Source organism: Micropterus dolomieu, linkage group LG09, assembly GCF_021292245.1.
Source record: "Micropterus dolomieu isolate WLL.071019.BEF.003 ecotype Adirondacks linkage group LG09, ASM2129224v1, whole genome shotgun sequence".
In the NCBI taxonomy this organism is placed as follows: Eukaryota; Metazoa; Chordata; class Actinopteri; order Centrarchiformes; family Centrarchidae; genus Micropterus; species Micropterus dolomieu.
This window is the reverse complement of record NC_060158.1, coordinates 18,887,486-18,913,446: the sequence shown is the minus strand read 5'-3', so window position 1 is coordinate 18,913,446 and position 25,961 is coordinate 18,887,486. Positions and strand designations below refer to the sequence as shown.

Sequence of the window (25,961 nt, the reverse complement as noted above, 5' to 3'; positions counted from 1 at the left end):
CCACACCTCTTCACCGATGCCTTCAGGCCCTAAACACAACTCACATGACCCTATATTGGACTGCTTTTATTATGTTTATTGAAACCAACTGAGTCCTTTTATAATGTATAAAAGGACTCCAGATATTTCTAGGATATAAAATATTTTTATTTAACATAGAAACTATAGGCTATAAATAGATTTTTTTATTCAGGATCTGCATCCCTTTGTTTTGTTTCTGCACTTAATGGCATGCTACTTAACCTACATCTGTAAAAAATTATTATAGAGTAAAACTAGCATCAATAACACAATGCAACTGTTAACTAAAAGTATATTAACTACTAATAAGCTCAGCATCACTGCAGTAAATAGGCTACCTAAGGATTACTGGCAATCAAACAGTACCAATACACTCACTGACTGATATGAAAAAAATGATACAGATTACACCTTTAAAAATGTTACATTTTATAAGGATAACTTTTAAAGACACTGAAACTGAAGTAAACACTGATCTATGTCAAGCCTGTTAATCACATGTTAAACCTATTACTCTGGAAAAGTAACAGGCGTGACCATTTCAAGCTAATATGCTCATTTCTTGCTAAAAGGTCAAGATTACCAAACCACATGCTGTGTACTTTGAAAGTTAACATTGAAATTTATGTGAATATATTGATTATATTATGAGAAATAAAGAAATGTATAATGTATGTAAAAAGATGGTAACAATATTGACATTTTATGTTGTCCCCTCTGGTCAAATTAGAGATGAGAGAAACATACTTATGTTTGATCTTTTGATATACTGAAACTTCATGTTTCTATAAATGATGTCACTTCTGGAATGTACCATTATTTTACAAGGGTTATTTGATGAGGGTAACAGTATTGATGTGAAATGAGGGGAGACATGTTGCCTACATTTAGCAAAAAAGATAAGACATACTAATGATATATTTTATTATTACATATTTATTTGTTGTTATAGCAATTTTATGACTGATTATTTCTTGGTGACAGAAAAGGCACATATTCCACAGAATAACTGCATAGGCGTACTCACCGTGGGCACTGCATGTGGGTAATTGGATATCTGGGGATGCAAAACTATTAAAACAATCAGTGAGCTGAAATGAAGAAGTGTAGTTTTAATAGTGTGTGTAATAAGGTGATTGAGTATGACTTGTCATTCAAACTTAAATAACCAATATTTAATTAGTGACCGAATTTAAAAGAGGTTTCCTACACATTTTCCCTTGACTAATGATTTAATTTACACAGAACTCCCTTGAATTAAAAAAGTTAAATCTTGCTGGCTTGAATTTTGTTAATTGCAGTAGTTTTCAGTCTTTTTCTAATGAGTAACTAAGTATGTCGGAATTGAGGGAGAGAGTACATATGTATTTTAGTTGTGTCAATAAACAGTGTTCCTACTGGTCAAAATAAATCCACTGAGGTGCTTGCACTTTGTAACAATCTTGCGGATAAATGTTTGTGTGTGTGTGTGTGTGTGTGTCCCAGTAGACTTATGATACACCCACTCTATAACAGCCAAACCCCTGCTTCAAGTTGGTTGAAATGTAGGCTAAATTTCTGGGGTCCCAGCAGAATGTACACTGTTTTTCCAGGCTTTTTCCCCCTGTTATTTCAATTCAATTCAGATTTATTTATATAGTGCCATTTCATAAGAAAAGTCCTCTCATTGCACTATTCATATAGAGCAGGTCCAGTACGTACTTTGTAATTTCAGTTAATGATTGCTAAACTTTTCAGGGCTCATGTGCTGGATAGTCAGTCCTTATTAAATACTGTGCCAAGAGACAAAGATCTCTTTTTCCCATAACTATTTTAGCTGTACACCGTTGCAGAGGTTCTTTGTTATTTTAGAGATGAATGGAAGTTATATTTACCACTCTAGTGTGCAAACATACAGCATGCTTCTCTAAAAGGCTGGAGATGCCTAAGCAAGTCTGAGTACCTGCCCTCAATGATCAAGAGCTGGAACAAATCAGCAAGTTTGGACTGAGTCAGAAGTGGAGTTAAAAATTAGTAGTACTCAGAGTACTCAGAGTAAAAGTAGCCATACCACATCATAAATTACTGTTACAATTAAATATATTGTGGGAGCCACTTTGCACCACTAAAGTACAATATCAACAAAAGTGGGACCTGCATTGTTACCCAATTTTTGTAGCCCTGTCTTGTGGAAGAGCCCTGTGTTGAAGTCTAATGTTGAGACTAAATTTTAGTTCATAATTTTCACACATGATGCAGTACAGAAAACATGGGGCCAGCTAGTACTCCAACAAAGGGGTAGGTCTTGGGCATAGAATGAAGGAGGAGGCAGAAGCCACCTAACATGTTAATCCAGCCATCCTGTTGAGTATTTTACAGTAATGCAACATATTTTTGGACAGACATATGTTTTGACTGTAAAAGCTGGATCTACACAGTAACTAGTAACTTTAGTGAAAATATTGCCCGCTGAAAGGTGGTGAAGGTATGAAATGTATCTAAAAATTGAGTATGGTAGAGAATTTGAGATAATGTACTTTGTTAACTCCCACTGCCGCCATTGAAAAGGATTTCATACATCAGCATCAACAAAAATGTCACTTTAGCTGTGCCATTTTAATGTAAAGTTAAAAAAAAAAAGTGTGTTGCCTAATGTTTGTAACATTAAAGATCCATTTTGCAATTTTAACATCAATAGTTTATGCTTAATTTATACTGTAGACCCATAGATCCTGGACATGCATCTTGCTCAGGGTTCAAAAATAATATGTCTATTTAACTACCCCTGAAGCTAAATGTGTTCTACATGGAGCAGGGTTGCTTATTAAAACATGCGATACTGCCCTCTAGTGGTTGTAGAAAGTGCTGCAGGTGATTAAAACGGCTTCTACATGTGGATGTATAATTAAATGAAAAATTTCAGAAAGCTTACATATCCCAGTTCCCCCAACACACTGATTCTCAGCTTCTGACAAAGTGACAAATCAAGTAATTTCTGCATGTTCCTATTTCGAATCTTAGCTAAAACCAGTGTACATGCATCACTGCAATTCAAGCCTCGATCCAAATCACAGAAATTTATTTGGATGCAAAAGCTGTATTATGCAAGGAAAAGCAACATCAGAAGATGCATATTTACAAGAAACAATGCACGTTAGTAATCACACATTGGCATGGACAGTGTCAACAGAAATTTACTGTACATTAAAATTGGATGTACCATTGAAAAGAAAAAATGGGCAAGGTAAATGAGGATGTGGCTGTGCTTCCACAATAGGAAGATGTTTAAGTCAATGATGATATGTAAATGATCATCCAAACTAGAACCAAAATACAGTGACACACCTTCACTGGTGTCATTAAAACATGAAAGCACTTAAGTCACTGAGTAGTGTGTTTTGGAACATTGGACATGCTTTATTTCAGAACTTTTCACAATTTATTTAAACATCTCACATATACAAAATAGGTACAATAGACTTTGTGGTGTCATTTTTTGAGAGAGAGAGAGAGAGGCCGCCTAAAAACCATTCAGAATTGGGTGAAATATGTGCTGTCAGTATGAACACTCTGTGTGGGGTTTGAAGAGTAGAAAAAGCCTGAGCAAAAAACCAAAACAAAAAAAACCTTCTAGACAAAACAAAAAAAGAGAACAAAACCAAATCAAACAAAAACAAGAACCAGACATCAGGTTTAGGAACATTCCACCTGCTTAAAGTGGGGGAGTATCAGGGGATGAATGCAAGACTCCTCACAGGTCAATACAAAGTAATACAGTAACAAAGTGGTTTGCTCCACAGCTGCATCTTAGCACCATAGATCTCTGCTTCAAGTAACTGAGCACCTTCCGATACGGGACAAAGCTTGAAGCATTAGAAGTCTTAACATCTCTGTTGTGGACCCAGGTTTTGTCAATAGTATTTTCTTTAGGTACAGGCATGAGGTAGTTTAAACCTTTTTTTCATGGAAATTGTGGTTTTAAACCTCCTCCTTGGAAGATATACAAAGACCACAAAGTGATGCATACTTTCAGCGTTTTTATTACACTTCTTTTATTTTTTACAAAAGGATGACATGATGTCCCACAACAAGGTGTTTTCCCGCGTCCCTTTGGGTTGGCTGTATTAATTTGCATTGCACAAACGCTCCGCTCAGTCCGTTCAGTCCTCTCAGATAGTTGCCCATCTTAAGCAAGTGGATGCGCAGAGAGAAATCAGCATTCAGTATAAAAAAACAACACAGAAAGAAGGGCAGAGATTTTGTTTTTTTCGTTCTTTCTCTCTTTTTTGGTGTTAATTTATCATGAGTCTATTTATTTGAAACAGACTGGGCCAATGTCCAAACCAAACTCCTGTTCAGCTCCACCAATGTCCAAAGGTGCAATGTCGAGGATGGGGAGGCGAGATGGTTTATTTGTTCTGTACTCAATCACTGTCTTGCTCCATTCACCAGTGTGTCTCTGTAGGTGTAAGGAAAGAAAAGGAGAGACCTCATTTTAGAATAGTGGCAAAATAATACAAATCATACAGCTGCAAGGCAAATTAGTGTTGTCTTAAGACACCAAAATTGCACCAAATTTAGCAGTTTATAAACAGAATAATTTCTTTCTCAAGAGGAAGAATGAAACTGAAGCCAAGAAGGTAACTGTAAAGACCAAAGCAAAGAGTGACTCACAGTGCAGCCATCCTCCAGCACGGAGAAGGTGAAGCGGCTGTTGCCCTCTGCCCTCAGCTCCACATCGTTGGAGCCCTGGAGCACCACAGCCTTCTTCAGGTTGCCGCTCTCGCCATCCATGTAGGCAACGCTGTTCTTGCAGTGGTAGGTGATGTTCTGGGTAGCCTGGTTGGACAACAGGCGCATGAAGGCGAGCTGGGTGGCCATGCTCTGGGGGCTGAGGGTCTCATCGTTGTAGGTAAACTGCACGGAGGACAGAAGGACAGTCGATATTTCGAATACAGAAAATATTACATTTGTTATTTCCTGGTCTTGTGTGCTTGTGTGGTGTATGTCTCCTCTGAGTGGACGCTCACCTCAGTACCACCGTTGATGGTCTCTCCGAACCAGACGTGCTTTTTGCTCTCGGTGCTTCTGTACCAGTTCTTCTGGGCGATGCTCTCAGGGTGGGCATAGATGCAGGTCTCACGGGTGGTGAAGTCGCAGAAGACCTTGATGGCATCATTAGAGCAACCCTGGTTGGGGTCAATCCAGTAGAATCCTACAGGACAGGAAAAGTGTCATATTGATGGAAAGATAGTTTTTTTACTCGTAAGACATGAGCTCCAAAATACATCTAAACCTTACTAAAGGGGTATATCAGATTAAGTTGAACTTACCGCTGCTCCACTCGGGGTGGCTGAGCTTGATGTCACGGCAGGTGCGGGCTGGGTTCTTCCTGGATCCCTCAGGGGTGAGCAGGTTCTCAATCTGAGTGTTGAGCGACTTGATGGTGGCATCGACCTCGTAGTCCTTGGCTCTCAGAGCGGGCTGATCAGCTCTGTACTCATCATATCCAGAAACATCATATCCACCACCAGCGGGGCCGGGAGGTCCGGGCAGACCGGGAGATCCAGGAGGACCCTGATGGGGATAAGAGAGTGGATTGATATGTAAATCAAAGTTGCAGTTGGATCCCTTTGCATGTACAATGGAGCTAAACGGTCTGTTTAACAAAATGACTAAATTCTGTATGTGCTTACAGCAGGTCCAACGTATCCAGGAGGTCCACGAGCACCAGGAGAACCAATAGTACCATGGGAACCAGCTCTGCCGTCCTTACCAGGGGGTCCATGGGGTCCAGCAGGTCCCTGAAGAGGAAATTACCACATGACACAGTTGAATATTTGCATTTTTTTGAAAATCACATACAACTGTAAATTACAGTGTCTACTGTGTTTGGTGCTTTACTGATCATGAGAAGAACAAAATACATTTATCAATGTGACCTTTAGAAGTCTTATCAGGTACACTGTTCTGAATGTGGTTTATCATATTATTATGAACCTTGTCTGCTGTGGTATCTACCCTACTGACCTAAAAGCAAAACGTGCAAGTGTTGGATTCATGACATGGCTCCTCTCTAAATACCAGTGAAACAAGACTACCACTGGTGTATTGTGGGTTATTAGAATTCCACTCACTCTGGGTCCAGCGGGTCCAGCAGGTCCAGCAGGTCCACTGTCACCAGAAGGTCCCTGTGTGGCGATAAAGTGCATCATTGAACGACATTGTCGTGACAGTGTTAAAAAGACTTTCTCTATATGCAGTGTTAACATCGACCCGGCGATGCATTTGGAGTCCATGTGTATTCTATGAACATCAGCAGGCGTAGCTGTACTGTACGTTTACATATTTGTTTGTGTGCATTATGATGGTGTGCTGTCACTCACAGAAGGTCCAGGCATTCCCTGGAGACCAGCATGTCCACGCAGACCCTTCATGCCTCTCTCTCCCTTTTCTCCAGCAACTCCCTTCTCACCACGGGGTCCAGCAGGTCCCTATGACACACACACACGCAGCACACAGCAAGAAACATCATGTCACTAGAATAGGATCCAATTTTCATGCAGACATGAAAACGTTGCAATGTGCAATGGATGTGGAACATTTGTGCATATTCTACTATTTCTATGACTATTGAATTTTGTGGACTTACAGCGGCACCTCTAGCTCCAGCGGGGCCAGCAGGTCCTGCGGGACCAGAGGAGCCCTATAAAGGAAAGAAAGAATAAAATGATTTGTGAAGCAACCACCTGTTTGTAGAAGTTGTAAATGGCAATGAAAATAATCTGTCTGGCTGGATTGCTGTTTATACTAACAGGCTCTCCACGGTTTCCAGGTCTGCCAGCAGCTCCAGTGGGTCCAGCAGGTCCGGGGGCACCAGCAAGTCCCATTGAACCAGCAGGTCCGGGCTCACCACGGTCTCCCTAAACATGGTGAAAAAAGGGCCGATGCAGGTCAGAGAACATAATGTGTGAATACAAACATGCTTGAAGGTGTATGCAAGGGCATTACCTTGAATCCAGCAGCACCAGGACGACCAGGGGGTCCATCGTTACCAGGGTTACCCTGTAGATGGCAAATATTTAAGATTTTTGTTGTATCTTTATATCAGGCTATTGTGTCAGGTTGTTATGTGTCCATGGACTAGTCTTCAAATTAGCTGTTTTTGTATATCTACCAAAACATTATGCATACATTTACAGCAAGTCACATTTAAAAATACTCATTAAACTACTTGCTCAGCCCTTACCTCACGTCCAGCCTCTCCCTGGGGTCCGGTCATACCAGGCAGGCCAATGTTTCCAGGGGGACCACGGGCTCCAGGTGGACCAGGAGGTCCAACTCTACCAGGCTCTCCCTGTGATAGGATGCAGAAAAATATCACTGGGTCAAATACAGGCAAAGACTGTAGAATGCTAGCAAAGGTGCATGTGTTCACTCAAACCAGCCTGCAAAATGGGCATGGTGACTAAAAACGCTAACTATCCACACATTTACAACATATCACTGTCTCAGCAGAGGATTCTCACCTGCTTCAAGACAGCCACCATCATTCCTGTACCTAAAAAGTCTGCAGTGTCTAGTCTGAACGACTACCGCCCCGTGGCTCTCACCCCCATTCTGATGAAGTGCTTTGAGGTTCTTCAGCACATAAAAAACAACATCCCAGCTAGCCTGGACCCTCACCAGTTTGCTTTCAGAACCAACAGATCCACAGTGGATGCCATATCCACTGCCCTCTACTCAGCCCTCACACCCCTTGAGAAAAACAACACCTATATCAGAATGCTGTTTGTGGATTTCAGATCAGTATTCAACACAATCTCCCCCATGAAACTGATCAGCACTCTGGGCTTGAGTGCCACACTCTGCAACTGGATATTGGACTTCCTCACAAACAGACCCCAGTCAGTTCTGATTGGCAGGCACATCTACACTCTAGTGATCAACATCAAAGCCCCCCAGCGCTGTGTGCTCAGCCCCCTCCTGTTCACGCTTGCACACCCAAGACTGCTTCTCCCGACAAGGAGAGAACTCTGTTGAGAAGTATGCTGACGACACCACCATCATCGGCCGTATTTTTAACAGTGACAAAACTTCACAGCAAAACTAAGGAGCTGATCGTTGATTTCAGGAAACAGGAGATAAAAACACACACTCCTGTCTACATCAGTGGAGCTGAGGTGGAGCAGGTGAACAGTATCAAGTTCCTGGGAATCAGCATCACAGAGAACCTGTCATGGTCATCTCACATCTCCATGCTGGTGAAGAAAGCTCAGAAACGACTGTATTTCTTGAGGAAGCTTAAGAAGGCCAAATTCCCGTGCCATGTTCTTGTCAGCTTTTACAGAGGAGCGATAGAAAGCACCCTGACTGGAGACATCACTAACTGGCATGGGATGTGCATGGCCCAGGATTGGAGGGCTCTGCAGCGGGTGATTAAAACTGCTCAGAAGATCATTGGTACCCATCTCCCGAGCATCAGTGATATTGGTGAGGTGAGGTGCCTACGCAGAGCCCAAAGGACACTAAAGGACAGTACCCACCCAGAATGATAAAATAAAAATGGTTCTGAGGTGGTCATAGTACAGGTGAATCTTTTCGGGGTACTATCAGTATTCATTTGTACTTACCACACCACCAGCCCCACCAGGAGAACCACGATCTCCTCTAGCACCAGGCAGACCAACGAATCCCTGAAGTCCAAGAGGACCACTGGTTCCAGGAGCACCGGGAGGACCCTAAACATGAACAAGCCACATATCAATGCACTGAGGATAGGGATCTATGGATCACAAAACTGAGATGTTATATTTATTTTTTAATTTTCGTTGTTTGTTTTTTTAAATCTCAGTATTTCATAGTCTCATAATTTTAAAAGAGCTATAACTTACAGGGGGACCAGACTCTCCTGGGGATCCCTTCTCTCCAGCTGGACCAGGAGGTCCAACCATACCCTGCTCTCCAGAAGGACCACTGGGACCAGGATCACCACGGAGACCACGAGGACCATCTTTACCAGGGGGACCAGCAAGGCCAGGGGGTCCAACAATACCCTGAGAGGGGAAAAGGACGAGAGTGGGTGTCAAATGTGTGTGTGTGTGTGTGTGTGTGTGTGTGTTTGGGGGAGTGGGGTGTGAGGGTATGAATATGAGTGTGTGCATGCTTACTAATTATTGTAATTATAAATCAATACTCACAGCGGGACCAGCAGCACCAACTCTGCCAGCAGCACCGGGGAAACCAGTCAGACCCTGACATCGGAAACACACACGATCAAAAGTTATAAATACATCAAAGAACAGATAGAACACAAAATGTTCAACTACACTATCTTGAACTTTTGACATTTCAAAAGGGATGGCTTTGTAGCAGTGAGTTGAGGTTTAAGGTCTAGTAAAGAGAACAGCTACTGCCTGCAATCTGTGGATACAGCTGCAGGAAAAAACCTCTTCATGGTGCTTGTTGTGGAAATCTGACAGTTACTTAAGAAATAGGATAGGAAAAAGTCTATAGTTGTTCTTTGAATATCTAATTTGGTAAAAATACTAGCCAAATAAATTGGCTCATTAGATGTTTGATTTTAATTTCCACATGCTCTGGTAGCTTTTACTTGTTTGAAAGGGCTGAAGTGAGTGTGTGTGTGGTTGGTACATGTTCATGCAACAGTGATTAAATCTGTGTTTAAGTATGCTGTCATGTTTTTATGGCTCTTACATGCTCAAGGCTTCAATAATTGTAAGCAGGAGGAATCATTTTTTATGCTTCAATACTCACAGCAGGGCCGTTGTCTCCACGACTGCCAGCAGGTCCAGGAGCACCAGCAGGACCCTAAATAAACAAACGAAGAAATCAGACACCATACCATATTAGCAGAAAAATAATCCAGTATCCATAATCCATTATAATAATACATTAATTTAATGGCACTTTTCGTGGCGCTCAAGGTCACGTTACATCACGTAAGATCAGTCATCTGTCTGTCAACAAAAGATATGCAATAAGCTCAGCAATGAGTTGAATATTGTTATTGAATTATAATAAGTAGTAGTAGTAGTAGCAGTAGATAAAGAAGTGCATTACTCATACCTCATCTGAGTTTATAAACTACAATCCTACATTTTATTCCAGAATGGGTTACAATAATCTGAATGCAAAGCTATAGCTAAACTATGGTAGTACAGCAGTATCTGAAATTACTCATGTGTTGATGTGATGTCATGCCAAGGTAAATGCTCTCACTATATGTATATATAAATATTCTCATCCATTTTTATCCTGCTTGATATCTGGTTAACTTCCTGCTGCTTCCCAAATCACATCAGGCCTATCCCAGTTACATTAGATTTCCCCAATGGCAATTCAAAAGTGTGTCCAGTGTAAATGGTACTAACAGCAGGTCCAGACTGTCCAGCGGGTCCAGCAGGGCCAGCGGGGCCAACTTCTCCCTTTACTCCAGCAGGTCCACGCTCTCCTCTAGCTCCGGGCTGACCATCAGCGCCCTGTAGGGAGGAAGAGTAATGGGGCTGCGTCAGTATATGGGCAATTGTGTGTATGTTGATTTGTGAGAGATTGGACAGGACAGGATTTGTGTTTGCAAGGTTGGCTGTTGGCTTACAGGGGGTCCGGCAAATCCGGGAGCTCCAGCAGGTCCGACTTCTCCACGCTCTCCCTGTGGACAAGAAGCAGTCGGTCAGAAAGACTGTTTATACTGTTGTATAAAGGTCTTCATCTAATTTTAATATCAATAGGTCATTCAGGGTGAACATGGTAAAACTTACAGAGGGTCCACGAGGTCCAGCAGGGCCAGCAGGTCCGAAGGAACCACTCTCACCCTGGACGAGAGAACAGTGAGTGCTTAATTAACACATGGGAAATCTTTTGTCAGCATCAGCATTGTTTTAAATGTACTATGTTGACGTTTGTAGAGTATGCTCTACATATTGTACAGTATACTAACAGTAGTAGATTTATTCAAATAAATTTTTGTCAGCAGCTAACATGTTTGAAAACTTGATGAGCTGATGTGAATGCTGCAAGATGAAATATTTTTGGCTTTTCTTTATTATGCCATGTAATGCAAATGTAGTGTCATTGTTTTCATTGTATTTCTTCCTCTGTCAGTTGCCTACATAAGCCAACATACAATAAACAGCAAATGTATCAACGTTGTCCATTGGTGTGATTTTATAAAATAGCCATCAGGTGGCAGTGTTGAGGTTCTCGATCCAGATATAATTTTACAGTAATATAATCAGAATTTTCTCTGACAGAGAAGTGGGATGTTCAGGGATATGGTGTTGGGTTGGTCAGCCAAGAGATCATTTCTTACATTGATTTGATCTCAACAACACATCTAGTTGTCGGCCATCTTGAATAGTGCCGGAGGCGGCCATTTTTTAAATTGTAACAAAGCTCCATAACATTAATTAATCTGTGTTACAGTGTATGTCCTAAAAACCTCCATTCTAATGGTTTTTATTTGTTAAATAACACCACATATCAGCTACTTACCTTATCACCATTGGCTCCGGTGGGTCCAGGGGGTCCAGCGGGTCCAGGCATACCCTAGAAAGATAGAGGAGAAGACACTAAGACCAAGGCTCTGGTTGCTAATGGAGTGAATGGCTACGATTTTTATATGAAATGCCTCAAGAAGAATTAGAGAGCTTCAACTTACACGGGAACCATCTCTGCCAGCATTGCCGTCGGGTCCTCTGTGTCCAGCCTCTCCCTATAGGAGTGAGAGGAAAATGGTGAGGGATAGAGAAGAAATACATTCTCATTATTGAGCTTATTTTAAGGTAATAAAATCCTGCTTTATTAGCATTGATATGTGGAACTTACCTTCTCTCCCTTGCCTCCAGGGGCACCAGCTGCTCCACGCTCACCTGGCATGCCACCTGGTCCCTGATGTCCAGGACCACCAGCAGCTCCAGCAGCGCCAGGCTCTCCCTGGAAACAGACATGACAAATTATGGTTATGTTTTGTATAAAACACACATGCTTCTATAAATACATTGTCTCACATATAAGCCTGGCAGTGATATTTTTTATACTTAAAAGAGCAAATAAATAAACCATGTCTTCTACCCGCTGCACTAAAGCATATCATTTATTCAGCATTGATCTGATGTCAGTAAACTCTGCCACCATTTCTGTGCTCAGCATTTTCATCTATAACCCTTGCTTGTTACAGTGTCCCTGACTGGGCACAGCCATGGCATCATCTTACCTTGCCACCATCGGTTCCGGGGGCTCCAGAGGGTCCACGGGGTCCCATTGATCCTTGAGGTCCACTAGCTCCAGCAGCACCAGGGTTACCACGCTCGCCCTGGAGGAACATGCCGAGGGAGTCAGTCTAATGTCTTTTGCTACTCGGGTATTCTAACTATTGTCATGGTTTTAGGATCATATTAAAATGTAGAAAATTAATGAGGCTACTAGAAAATAATTTGTTGCAAATAGACCCGGAATCTGAGGAAGGCTCCATAGTAGTGTGAACTAATAACACTGCATGTGTTCTGGGAAACAAAGGCATGGACAGGTGAACTTACTTTGCCACCGGCAGGTCCAGAAGCTCCCTGGTCTCCTGGGATACCCTGTAGAGAAACAAATGGAGAGTTAGACATGTGCAGCTTATTCTACAATGTCTGTGGTTTGAGGAGTTTATGTGTGTGTGTTTGTGTGTTACTTACTCTGTCTCCGGGCTTGCCAGCCTCTCCAGCAGCTCCAGCGGGACCAGGCAGACCCTGAAAATATATCAAGCCGCAAAATCAGGACCAATGGACTCATCAGACACTGCTATCTAAAAATCATATGTTTTCTGGTGTAATAAAACCTCTCAGGCAAATAGGTAGTGTGGCTACTAACATGGAATTTTCTCTGATTAGTGCTTTTGAACATGATGTTTGAATATTTTTTACAATGAATAAGGAATTTGCCTCTGACTGTACTCACTGCTGCATACACAATATGATAGATGCAACAAACTTCATTTGGCTGTACAGGAAGTTTCTGCTACTGGGTGTTTTGTATTCTTACATTGAATGGCAACCAGAAATCACAACATTTGCCTGAAGGGCAGTAAAAAGATGTACTGATGAACTCCCTGGGAAAATTTGCTCTAAATTGCTGGTTTGTAAAGAGTCAGATGATGGATCCAAACCTGGAAGCCAGGAGCTCCAGCAGGTCCCTGCTCTCCCTTCTCACCAGCACCTCCCTGTAGTGAGAAAGAGAGAAGACAAATGTTAAAAACGGCATTTTTAGTTATAGTAACAAAACCATATAAAAAACTGTTGTATTTATTTGTTGGAGAAAAGGGGAAACTACCCTTAACAGAGGGTGATATGAAAGCTGTACATTAGGGTACTTACAGCAATACCAGCGGGGCCAGTGGCTCCATTGTTGCCATCAGGTCCAGGGGCTCCCTAAAGACAAAGGCAGGAACATGATGGTGTGTTATAACAAGTGACAAATCATTTGGTTGAAATGTTCAAAACTTTTTATCATTGAGTTACAGTGGAATATGCAGAAACACTTACTCTCAGTCCAGTAGGGCCAGTGCCTCCCTTGTCTCCAGGCTTACCAGGCTCGCCCTGAAGGAGGTCAAAGGCAGGTTAAGCATAGGTTATAATAAACTTGGAAAACAAAAAAGGAACATTCCAATTACTAATTTTCCAGTCTTGGCTTTATTCCACTTACAGAAGGTCCTTTGGGTCCGGGGAAGCCAATGTTTCCAGGCTGGCCTCTAGGTCCAGTTGGGCCGGGAGGTCCAGAGCGGCCGTCTTGTCCAGCAGGACCCTGGAGGAGGAAACAGAAAGTACAGCAGGAAGACATTTAATTGCATTTATATGAGCAAGTACAATCATAAACAGTACAGACTGAGGGCAGAGGAATTGTATATGTAGTGAAGCAAAATTTGGGAAGGTAATTAACAATAAATTCTGCTTCAGTGTCATTTTTTTTAGATTTACTCACAGCAGGTCCCTCCTTTCCTGGGGGTCCAGAGCTTCCGGGGCTTCCTGGGAGACCCTGTAGGGAAAAAAAAATTAAGTCAGTCATTAACATGTGTATTGTCATTCATTTGTACTATTTCAGTTGACCCCTCCGGCCATCTACAATCTTGAATAATCCACAAAAGGCAAAAATTAACATAACTGAACAGCCTTGTACCAAAACCATTACAGCACTACTGCACCAAGCTAAATCAGCTATTCCCTCTCAGTTGTCTCTGTGATGTACTAGACTCAGAGACCTCACAGAGATCAGATCCCTCTGCCACAGTTCAAACCACTTACCCTGAGACCAGCTGCACCAGGCTCACCAGCGCGGCCAGCATCTCCAGGGGGTCCACGAGGTCCGGCCGAGCCGGTAGCACCACGGGCGCCAGGCATACCCTACAAGAAAGAGATGATCAGTGTAATTAAATGTAGATTTGAGCTATTAAATTGCATGTTGTTGAATGACGTTTGTTCATTGAATACTTACAATTGGGCCAGTTCTTCCCTCCGCACCAGGCATACCACGGCCGCCAGGAGCGCCCTAAAGGAGACCCACAGGCATTATTCACATAATAAAACCTCTGGATGTGGATCTATTTGGGTACAGTACAACCCTATCAGAAACACCGGTCTGGTACTCACTCTAGCTCCACGGCTGCCAGCAGGTCCAGTAGCACCAAGCTCACCAGTGGATCCTCTCTTGCCCTCCTCACCCTGAGATCCAGGGGGTCCTTGAGGTCCGGAGTTGCCCTGAGGAAGGCAACAGAGAAGTTGAAGGGCAATAGCCATAAGTGGTGTACATGAAGGTCTCAAGATTCAGTTTGGTTGAATCTAAAGAACAGGATCAGGATATGAACTTACAGGCTCTCCTTTGGGACCAGAGTCTCCCTTAATACCCTGAGCACCGGGATCTCCCTAAAACAGACAACCAGACTCAATTAATGAAAAGAACAATCATCTGTGTACAATTAATGTGAAGGTTGTGTATGCGTTGTGTGTACATCTGCATGCTTCCAAGTGGATTGTTTGTATGTATGTATGTTTTTTGTGGATGTTCGTGTGTGTTCATTAGTTGTGTACTTACAGAGAGACCTCTCTGTCCAGTAGAACCCTGAGGGCCCTGGGGTCCAGGTCCTCCTCTTGGTCCGGGGAATCCAGGAGCTCCAGCAACACCAGGGGTGCCCTAAATAACAGCCATGATGGACAGATGAGCGTCACTCAAGCCTCACTTGAAACATTGCCTTTATTTGATGTCTTCACCATGTCACCATGTTGAATATAATATAATATAATATAATAATAAGTATGCTCTGATGGTACAACGACAGTACTTACAGCTGCTCCCTTGGCTCCATTCAGACCATTAGCACCAGGGTTACCCTAAAGGGGAAGAACAAAAAATTACGGAATCTTATCACAACAAATATAAAATTCAGACTGAAAAATCCATTGCTACAGAATTGATAATATTGGACATTTTTTTGAAAGAATAAACAAGTCGACTACAAGCAATCAGTCAAGGGACAAGTGCATGTTTAGCTGTGACGCTGCCTGCAAAGACACTCATTTAATCATAATTCAGTATAAATGTCAGCATTTGTATTTGATGGAGTTTTGGGATGGATTGATCCAGTCTGGAACAACACAGCAATCAAGACTAGACCAAGGACTACTCTACTAGGACTAGGACTAGAACTTTGATTTCTCTAAAACAGGTCACAAGTGACACAAAGGTGTCTCAATGGAAACATCTTTGTATACTTACAGCGGGACCAACGGGGCCAACAGCGCCATTAGGACCAGGCTCTCCTCTAGATCCCTGAGCTCCAGAGGGGCCAGTAGCTCCAGCGGGTCCAACCTCTCCCTGTCAACGACAAAAAATGCATCCACAATCAAATAATGAAAGGCAATCAAAAGTAAATTCATTAATACCTGCAGGCTGATAATACTGTGAGGAAAGCAGCATTGGCAAGAAACAATATACTGATATTTCATGTGTTGGTATGTATTTAAGTTATCAGGTAATTGTTTAAATGTTTAAAATGTAGGACGTAGTCTCAAATTACGGAGGCTGTTACCTGTATGAACTATTCCCCTGGGGATATTATACAAGAAGCTATTAGGATGGTGAATGTTGATGGATGCTGACACAGAGATCAGGCGCTTATACCGTATGTTAATGGGAAATGACACCTTTTTGTGATCCTAAACATGGTGAATATGTTGCCAAAGGACAGGGAATGCCACTGGAAGTGATGTCCCACTTACCTTGGGTCCGGGGCCACCGGGGAAACCTGGGGGACCAGCGGCACCAAGGGGACCCTAGGCAGAAAAGCAGCAGACATGACATTAGGATGTGTACTGTAGGTCAAAGTTCACACTAAGGTCAAAGTTAATCAACAATAATCAGCATTTAGTGGCATAATTGTTCCTTTGCCTGATACAAGGTGTTATATTACACATCGATATTTACACATATCAGACACCAATAGGGCTGGACAATAAAACAATAACAATAATTAATGTGATATAATGTTTTTCAATAACAATATAACAAATGTTCAATAAATATTCAATAAATATTTGATTTTATTCACTTGATTCATACAAAAATTAGGACTTCATTTTTTTATTAAGATGTTTCTTTTGTTGAGGAATAGGACTGAAAAAAATCAGCCTTTACGCTCGAAAGAAATAACAATTTGATTCTTATCGTGATAATTATTGATTTTGAAAGAAATGAAACTTTTTATCGTGATATCATTTTTAGCCATATGATCCAGCCTTAGATAGCCATCATGTATATATATATCTGGATAGGTATCTTAATGATACCAGCCTCTTGAGTTTAATGGTCACAAAAGGGATTCTTTTTACCATCAGAAAAGGATTTAAAGGGCCAATACTCACAGCAGGGCCGGCGGGTCCAACATTGCCATCAGCACCACGAGCACCAGCGGGGCCAGCAGGGCCAGCACGACCTCTCTCACCAGGCATTCCACGAGCTCCCTAAAGGGAGGATGCACAAAAAACAATTGATGAATTATTAACAATTGAAATGAGGAAAATTAGTAACACATGTGGATTAATGGTCAATTAATGGATTGGAATGGAATTTGTGCTCGACAAAAGGTGAGCACGAATATAGGATTTATTTTTCTAAGTGCGATGGGCTGGTTACTAAGGTTTTGTGTGTAAATGGTGAATCTTGACTCAATCAAAAACTTACAGCCAGTCCAGGACTTCCAGAAGATCCATGGGCACCAGGTTCTCCCTATAGGAGAGACAAGAGGTTCATAAGATATCTGGAGTGAAGTGATTCAAGGTAACAGGTTAACAGGTAAAATTTTAACAGAAATTTGATTGTAACAAGTGAGGATAAAATTCCTGACAAAGTACTGCTAAACTGGATTTTGGTTTGTGTGTGTGTGTGTGTGTGTCTGTTTCATTATTACAAATTCCACTTACACCAGAGAAACTATCCTATCTGAAATATAGGCACTTTGCAGAAACTACAATATATTGATAGGTTCCTCAATCAAGAGCAAACTAAGTGACTAACATCTACTGGACACACATTATTAGAAATAAGGAGGCTAAAAGCAACATTAAAACAGCCCTCAGATCCGACATGAAATGAATGTACTCAAGTGGAACATTTGTTCCTGCAGTCATGAGGAAAGTGCCCTTCTTACCTTGGCACCAGCAGCACCAGGCTCTCCCTTGCGTCCATCCAGACCAGTGTAACCCTGAAACACAGAGAGAAAGTGATAATGAAAGATGCTAGTATAGGCTAACAGGTATCACATGGCTGTGGGATATGTAAAGGGTAACACAGATGATAACATTTAATTGAATGTGAACTTTGGCACTGTTATTACTACCCCTACTGTTGGTGCTAAAATGTGCTACTCCAGAATCAGGCAGACAAAAGAAGAGATTGGGGACAAAGGTAGGAGACGGGGATCCTCGTTAGATAAATCCGATTATCAAAGAAGTGTGTATAATGTGTTTAAACAAGACACATGCTGACCACTGTGAGGTTTATGAATTTTATACAAGACATCCAAAGCCTCATGTGAAATATTAAGGAAGCTTGTCTATCTTCAGGAAGTTTACCGTCTGGCTCTGGTTTATACAAAAGACAATTTCTAATACCTAATAGCTATGATGTGGCTTCACAGATGACATTTTACATGTGAAATTATCACACAACATGGACTAAGAATCTTAAATTGCCACCATTAGGCTCTTTCTGATTTCTAGTTTGCGCCTCAGGAGACAGGGATGTTAGCTCAGCACAGGTGAAGCTAGTTTCTCTGCCGCTTGCTTTAAGATAGTTCAGGTGATTACCACAAGGCAACGTTCAGGTCAAGCAGAGGAAAAGATCAACACTCACTCTGTGTCCCTTCATTCCTGGAAGTCCAGGGGTTCCGGGGAATCCACGAGCGCCCTACAATTCAAAACAATGATTTATGTTACTAAGACATACTGCGTTTAAAATTCAGATGTCTGTTTGTGGTTCATTGTCCTTGTTTTGGAGCAAATCTCTCACCTGTGGGCCAGGGACACCTCTGTCTCCAGGCTTACCAGGTCTGCCATTGTTACCCTGTGAGACAACAAAACGGATGTTAGCATTTGACATTTTAGCTGCAAAGGACCTCTACAACAACAACAGTCAGAAGGAAATAAAATGACAACACTTGTGAACAAAAGAAAACACAAATGCATACGTACGTCCTCTCCAGCTTTGCCAGGGGGTCCAGGGGGGCCACGAGCACCAACGGGGCCCTTAGAAAAAAGGACATTTAAGATCTCAACAACGACAAGGGCTTTTAAGATGATGGCATCACATGGGTGTGTCTGACAAGGATGTGATCCCAAAGTAATTCTAATAACGTGGTAATTTGAAGAAATGTGAATATTTTAAAGGATAATCTTACAGTCTGTCCGGGCTCTCCGGGCTCACCAGCGTGTCCGGTGTGTCCCTGAGGTCCCTGTTGAATGATAACAGGCGGAGCTAATTAGACACCATAGCAACAGCAAATTGCATTTTGAGGTTACAGGTATGAGTAGTTGGTCAAGTTTGATCAGATCACTCCATAGTTTAAATTTCCAGTGGTGTGTGTGAACTTACAGGGGGTCCAGGAGGTCCGGGAGGGCCTCTGGGTCCCTGTAAACCCTGAAAAGAAGAAAATAGTTAATTATTCATATCATTGAGTATCCTACCTAAAATAATTGACAGCTTAGATCCAGTCTCTATCTATTGAAATAAAGGTAGAAGAATAGTGCTGTGGGTAAACATCTGTAATGGCCTTAGTGTGTATACATGTGAAAGAGAGGGGCCCTTACTGGGGGTCCAGGGCCGGGATCAGGAGCTTTTGCACCATCATACTGAGCAGCAAAGTTCTGTTAAACAGAATGAAAACACAGATTAATTAGTCATAATGACAAATGTTTAACAATATATCAGGACAAGCAAAGCTTTTACTGTTTCCAGTAGTCCAAACTGATAATCAGCCATGAAAGAAATACTTCTACGACTTACCATAAACCAAAAAATTGATGCTTGTTTGCACTTGTAAACTGATTTACTGTTCATTCAAAATTCAACTTGGCGCCCTATATTTTTTAGGGTTTGAAAACAATTTTAATAGTAGATTCAAATAGTTATCTAGGTGTGTACCGTTCTATCTGTTGGCCATGGCGTCAAATGGGTAAAGGACAAAAGGTCAAAGGTCATGGGGCATCATTAATAAGATTCAATACTGTATTGTGACATAACATAGTTGATAAGAATTTGGTTTGATGAGCTCACAAAAAACAAAAAACAACAAGTGTGACACAGCAGCAAAGGCGATTATGAGCGCTGCAGCCTAGTGCCGCACAGAATCACAGCCTGTAACCCTGAATGAGATGAATGTGGGTCAAATTCATTCAAACTGACATATTTTTATGATTTTTCTGCACAGTTTGAACAGGAGAAATATTGGAAGTCAAATCACAGCTAGGAACATTTTTTGGACCACTTTTGGAGATAAACACTGCAAAGACAAGCAACTTATTTTGCAAGTATAGATAATGGACTTACTCCTCCAAGTCCAGGGGGACCAGGGGGGCCAGGGGGGCCAGGGAGTCCGGGTTTGCCATCTTTTCCATTTGGGCCTTGAGGACCCTGTAAAACACAGATTTTATAGTGAGTAAACACTGTTACTGACTGAACAGCTGCTGATAGGATGCTGTCTTATGATTCCAACATTATTCTATTGCATAAATAAACAGAAACATTAGTACATAGATACATAGATGAAATTGTGTTATTAAAAGACATGATAAGCAGAAAAAAATACCAGTTAAAAAATCAATTGGCAATAAAATAAATGACGTCAATATTTTATGGCGTCATATTTTAATACCATATGCATTCACATAAGAACTAGGCCTATTACTGATGTAAACAAAGGGGTGTGGCCTACTGGGATTAGAAGGTCAAATGACGTCAACAAACACTGTGCCAAAGATGCATCAAATATATGCCACATTAAATACTTAAATTATATATTCAGTAACAGTTCGAATCAGAGGAAGCAGAGTTTCAAGTCAGCTTACCCTGTCACCTCGAGGTCCTTTGTCTCCTCTGGGACCCTGCAGCGGAAAAATCACTCAGTCAAACCAAAACAAAGAGCAGATGTCTGCTTTAGCAACATGTCAGCTCCTAACAATTCCTCCAGCAAAGCATGCCACTGCGTCTAATCTAAACCATTCTAAATCTAACTAAAAGCAACCTTACAGTGAGAGGACAAGCAAGTTAAAAGACATTTCAGTGATTAGACCACACACCATGAAGATGCCCTCTTTCCTTTCCAATCTAAACTATACATTATGTCTGTTATGCCACACTGTAGTTGCTAAATGACACATAAGAACAACAGTATGTGCTCACCTTGAGTCTTCCCTAAATAAAAGAGAAAATAAATAAATTTAAGATTTATTTATTCAGTCTTTTCAGGGTCTCTCCGGTCATTTAACGTGTAGGCTATACCGAAACATTCGGCTTCCTTAATCTTTGGCATAAGCGAGATGATGAGTGGCAGCTAAGCATGCAAAATATGATGTGATACTGTCACAAGGGTGGATAAAACATGCTCATGCAGATACAGGAATTAAAATGAAAACACACGCAGAGCAACGTGCATGTGATCTGTATGATCAACAGAAGCACAGAGATGCTAAAAGAAGCCACACAATGAACCCAAACCAGACCCAACAACCTCTTAGCACTAACAGCATGTTAGTTCCCGGAACAAATGAAGTTCTGAAATGTTACCAGAACCACACAGTGTGTACTGCACCTTTAAAACATTAAAATGCTGCAAACACCATGCTGATAGGTATTTCATTTTAGGCAATCTCAATTATGAGCAGGATCATTTAGGCAAACACTCAACAGGTTCTGTTTGGTTACTCTCTTTCCGTTAGAGGGGCTTCCACTAGTTGATAGCAATTCAATTAATTTCTGTCTTTTTTTTATTTGAGCTATACTTAACTGGTCTGAGATCAGCTTATGTAAATTGTAAATCCAAATCAAGGCGCAGAGGAAGATTCCAAACTGACCCAAAGCCAGCTGTTAGGGGCAAAACTCCCTCTGCCCCTTTCTGCTTCCCCTCAGAAAGGATCCTTTGTACCAGGCCCCATGGGTGCCTCAGAGCTGCGGTTTTAGCTTTCATTGACACAAACTTTAACCAATAGGACCCTCACCTATTCATGGACAGGAAGGGAGAGAGGACTGCAAGAAATAATTTGAAATGCTCTGCCCTCGTTGAGATTGCCCAAATGGTCAAGACCAGCCGAGAGGGCTCCTTTTTCATGGAATATTTCACAGTGTTTGGAGGAAAAGAAGGCACAGTGACAAGGTAAAGCTATCTTTAAGAAATGTAATGATCTCATGCACATGTACTAACCGAGGCTGTGGTGTTGGAGAGATGAGGAGGAAGAAGAGGGAGAAGAGGAGGGTGGGGACAGAAGAGGAAAGACTCCGTTAGAACATGACAAGCATTTCTAGAGCAAAACAGTCACCTGAAAAAACAAACAATGTTATTTCCATCTGGCTACAAATCTTTTTAATTGCATCAACCTCTTAAGGGTTGTATTTCCCTTTGCACGAGAGCAAGTCTATAAAAGTGTACACACTGGACAAGGGGTAACCACACTATGCAGAAACAAGACTGAATGCATAATAACCACGTTAAAGTCTAGTAATCCCATGTTGAGTCTTTTTCTGTGTTCTGATGTGTGTAACCTTCATAGAGGGCATAAACAATGCAGAGTTTGGGAATGTCAGAATACAACTACACTTATCACCTGTATCAAATGTGGAATAAATGCTCCATTCATGCCTAAAACAATTAGCCTTCCCACAGTGTTTATATGCTAACAGTCTGCTTGCTATAGTCTCGGCCCATGTCTAAAAGTGTAGCTGAGGGCCATGTCCGCATGGTGAACTTCTTCTAATTGTCTAACTCTGTAACGAATGTGAATTTGAGTGCTCAGTAGCATTCCAGATATTATTAAGGATGCGGCTGCTAACAGGCCTGAACAGGTAGTTTATGCCCTTGGGACAGGAATAGTTGGCCCGCTGCTGCAAAGAAAATAAAAACTACAGCATTTGTGTAGGGAAATATATGACATCTCTTATTGATGCTGTTATGATTTCTGCAGCAATATTATTAAAAGGTGCATTTTCGCCCAATTAGATTAAATTCTACTATCAAAAATGGTAAAATAGTTTGGATTTAGATTATCTGGTGACTGTATGCTTCATTCGTGGCCGATGTTGGCATCTCTCATCTTTGTTGCAGGTGGACATCAGCTGCCCTTTCTGAATCTAGACCAGCTGGTCATGGCTGGGTTTGGCTCAGCTGGGACCTCCCAATGACCTCTAACACCTCATGTCCAATCTAGACCACAAGGTGGCGCACTTGGACATTCAAAGTCATGTAAGACTATTTATCTACCCATATTATATTAAAGAAAAAGTTGCCAAGAAGCTTCAACTTCAATGCATGTATTGTAACCTAATCTTTTAAATTCTCTTGTGACCTAAATTATGATCATTCACGCAGTAAACTGTGCCTGTGGAGAACGTTGTAGACACGGTTATTTGGTTTAACAAAATATAAAATTAGCATAGCATTTAGTCTTACATCTACTTAAGCTTTGATAAGCAGAGATGTCTCTTTTTAAAGGGGAGAAAATCTTATTGGTGCCATGTAGATGTTTGCACCCATGGCCACAAGGGGGAGACATTGCAGTTTCCTATTATGAAGCTTCATTCCCTGGACATCTCGATGGAACAATATGTACAACGCCCCACACAGTTTTTCATCCTATGTCTAAGAGAAAATTCACATTAAGCCTATTTTCCGTTTAACTCCACATGCATTAAAAGTTTTGAAAAGACACTAGGCCGACTACTTTAGAGGTCTCTTTCAAAGCGAGAAAACTTTTTTTTCCAGGAGAGCAACTTCTCCCTCTCGGAAACTAATCAAATCATAATAATTGTATCCTTGGAAACAAAAGTGAAGAATCCTCTGCATAGGCTCAATCCAATCCAATTTTATTCAGCAGTGCTTTGATCTGTCTTCAGGTTGACCTTGATGTAAGTCCCAACAAAAACCAAGCGCAAGATCCTCAAGCAGTGGGACCGAGAAAAAATATCCATCACAGAAAAAGAGCAGATATTCAAACTTACATTGACATGATGCTAGGTATGAAGTTACTGCAAGCAGCAACAGAATCCGGGTATCCACAAAGCTGAGCATGTCTAAATAGACATGCAGACTCCTTGTGCTGCTGAGCCCTTGTTATTGAACAACCTTCAGGCAGGCATACAGTTGTGGTGACACGAGTAACTCCAAACTTTGCACAAACCTGCTGCCGTGATGCTAGAATAATAAAGTTCTAACAGGCCTATTTATACGGCAGGAGGGTCCCTGGTCTGCGTGTCAAAAGTCAGCCCACCGGCCAATGGGAGAGGAGAAACCCAATCTGACTCCCATCCCTCTCCAGCTCAGACTCAGTCATGTGGTGCTGCATCTCCCAGCCTCCTCTCCACCAGAAACCGTTTGGCAAAGCTTTGGCGATGATGACGAGTGCAACGTTTTAATTAGATCCATTCTTTTTGAGGACGTGGACAGCGTCGACGTTTAAAAGGGAGTAGAAGGCCTACGTTTCCCCCCTCTTTGACGGGTTGCACTGAATCCGGAGTGTCTGTACTGAGATATGCGCGCAGGGCAGCCGCATTTTAGTTTAGGTTTGTGCGTAAAATGTGCCCGTTTTGGTGGGCATCAACTGGCACCGAGAGGGCCTGGGTCTTCACTTCGTTGGATTTCATGGGGGAAAATAAGTTTAAGAGATATTTTAGGATTATCTATTAAATCGATGTTGAACTATTGGAGTTTCATTTGACTAGATGTTTAGTGTGCCGTTTTACGCACGATTTTTAAAAAACCCTCACATCTCAGCCTATTTTGCTATTGCTTTGAAGGTCATTATAGTGACACCTGGGCTTTATTGCGACCACCACCAATAATCCCCCTTGCAGCCAAGCAGGTTTTGTGTCATATTTCATTTTGTCCACAGGAGTGCAAACCACACGCAGCAAGCCTTTCCTAAAGAATTCATTCCGTGTTGAAATAAAATTGTTTCTGTTCATACATCTGAAACTTTCCCTAACACTTTTAAACTCTTACGATCAGCTAAAATTGTATGGAATAAATATAAACAAAAAGCACTGAAGTGTTCACTCAGTTTTTCACTTACACACTGCTGGAGCTTTACACCGACAAAGGACAGGTGTGAAGGAGCGTTTCAACCTCTCTCTCTCTCTCTCTGAGCAGCTCTTACCTGCCCACATGACCAGACATGTCATCTACTTTACTACCACTCCAGCAACACTCAGCATGGCCCCCATACTGCCTTGCATCCATACCAGTGGAATAAAGTGGAGTAAAGCAGCACACAGCCTAAACATATTCCTAAGTTAAAAGACAAATGCAGTTTTTTGCACTCAGTGTTTAAACATGGACATTTACATGATTAACAGAAAGCATATATGTGCACTAAAACAAATGTATGATTTTTATGAAGTAAAAGGCTTTAAAGATAAGTTCACAAATTTGTCAAGTCACAAGAGGAATGATTACAATAAGCATATCCCAATGCAATGCCCTTAGGGGCACGTGACTACTGTTTTAACAAAGACTTCAAAAGTTGTGAAACTATCTTTTAAGCAAGATAAGGTTGCAGGTTATCATGGAATGAACAAGTAAAATCAGTCCATCAATTGATCAAAAAGTTCAATGACCAATGTAAACAATTACTCCACTATCCCCCCAATCTTATTCTGCATGGCATAGAGGAGACTTGCTATATAAATCACCAAGACATACTTGTTACCCTTCAGACCTTTGTTTTTATCATGGATTTGCCTTCATAAACACAAAATATGCAAATGACTGTGTCTGCCAGGCAAAATATTTGAGCAAGAAAGGAAAAAGATTGAAATTTGTATCCTCCTCAGCAAGCTTTGATGGACACTTCACTGAGCGTCTATGTGTAATGCAGATCATGCTAATGAAAGGCATGTTTCTGAATGACTTCATCATCTATTTTGAATTCTAAAATTCTCTTAGCACTAACTATTCAAGCCATTTTAGAATAGAGACAATGTTGGAGATCACATCCTGGTTCTGCTCTATTACAGTATACTGATCTAAACCAAATAACAGCACAGTTCTTCTTTGCCTCCTGTTCCCTTTCCTCCCCCTCCATGACAGGGAAAAAAGAAGTGTAATTGTTGGACACTGCTAACAACTTCACCTCAACTCTTCCCTGAGTCAAACCAGAAAGATAGAAAGACAGAGAAAAAGGAGGGGAGGGGCCACTGAGATGAAATGT

At 41.5% G+C, this 25,961-nt stretch overlaps 1 protein-coding gene across 1 annotated transcript; it reads right to left on the bottom strand.

The window, feature by feature from the left end:
* Nucleotides 1-3,392: 3,392 nt before the first annotated feature.
* Nucleotides 3,393-23,939, bottom strand: col1a2 (collagen, type I, alpha 2). Its single transcript, XM_046057974.1, has 50 exons — nucleotides 23,755-23,939; nucleotides 21,965-21,969; nucleotides 20,613-20,648; nucleotides 20,095-20,178; nucleotides 19,356-19,412; nucleotides 19,141-19,185; nucleotides 18,947-19,000; nucleotides 18,741-18,794; nucleotides 18,559-18,612; nucleotides 18,403-18,456; nucleotides 17,699-17,752; nucleotides 17,233-17,277; nucleotides 16,914-17,012; nucleotides 16,272-16,325; nucleotides 15,769-15,867; nucleotides 15,339-15,383; nucleotides 15,088-15,186; nucleotides 14,865-14,918; nucleotides 14,646-14,753; nucleotides 14,491-14,544; nucleotides 14,301-14,399; nucleotides 13,981-14,034; nucleotides 13,705-13,803; nucleotides 13,545-13,598; nucleotides 13,377-13,430; nucleotides 13,169-13,222; nucleotides 12,699-12,752; nucleotides 12,558-12,602; nucleotides 12,236-12,334; nucleotides 11,848-11,955; nucleotides 11,681-11,734; nucleotides 11,515-11,568; nucleotides 10,782-10,835; nucleotides 10,619-10,672; nucleotides 10,395-10,502; nucleotides 9,778-9,831; nucleotides 9,201-9,254; nucleotides 8,895-9,056; nucleotides 8,634-8,741; nucleotides 7,250-7,357; nucleotides 7,012-7,065; nucleotides 6,816-6,923; nucleotides 6,653-6,706; nucleotides 6,387-6,494; nucleotides 6,138-6,191; nucleotides 5,697-5,804; nucleotides 5,334-5,577; nucleotides 5,031-5,215; nucleotides 4,675-4,917; nucleotides 3,393-4,459 (listed from the first exon to the last, which is right to left on the bottom strand). Exons 1-50 carry the CDS (start codon nucleotides 23,822-23,824, stop codon nucleotides 4,313-4,315), a joined length of 4,059 nt encoding a protein of 1,352 aa, XP_045913930.1. The 5' UTR covers nucleotides 23,825-23,939; the 3' UTR covers nucleotides 3,393-4,312.
* Nucleotides 23,940-25,961: the final 2,022 nt, after the last annotated feature.

Excerpts from the sequence above, each read along its gene's own strand:
- col1a2 (XM_046057974.1), bottom strand. The coding sequence starts at position 23,824 with ATGCTCAGCTTTGTGGATACCCGGATTCTGTTGCTGCTTGCAGTAACT. Across the intron at positions 6,707-6,815 it reads CTGGAAACCGTGGAGAGCCT|GGCTCCTCTGGTCCCGCAGG; the intron begins GTTAGTATAAAC and ends TTTCCTTTATAG. Across the intron at positions 4,918-5,030 it reads CCATCAACGGTGGTACTGAG|TTTACCTACAACGATGAGAC; the intron begins GTGAGCGTCCAC and ends TCCTCCGTGCAG.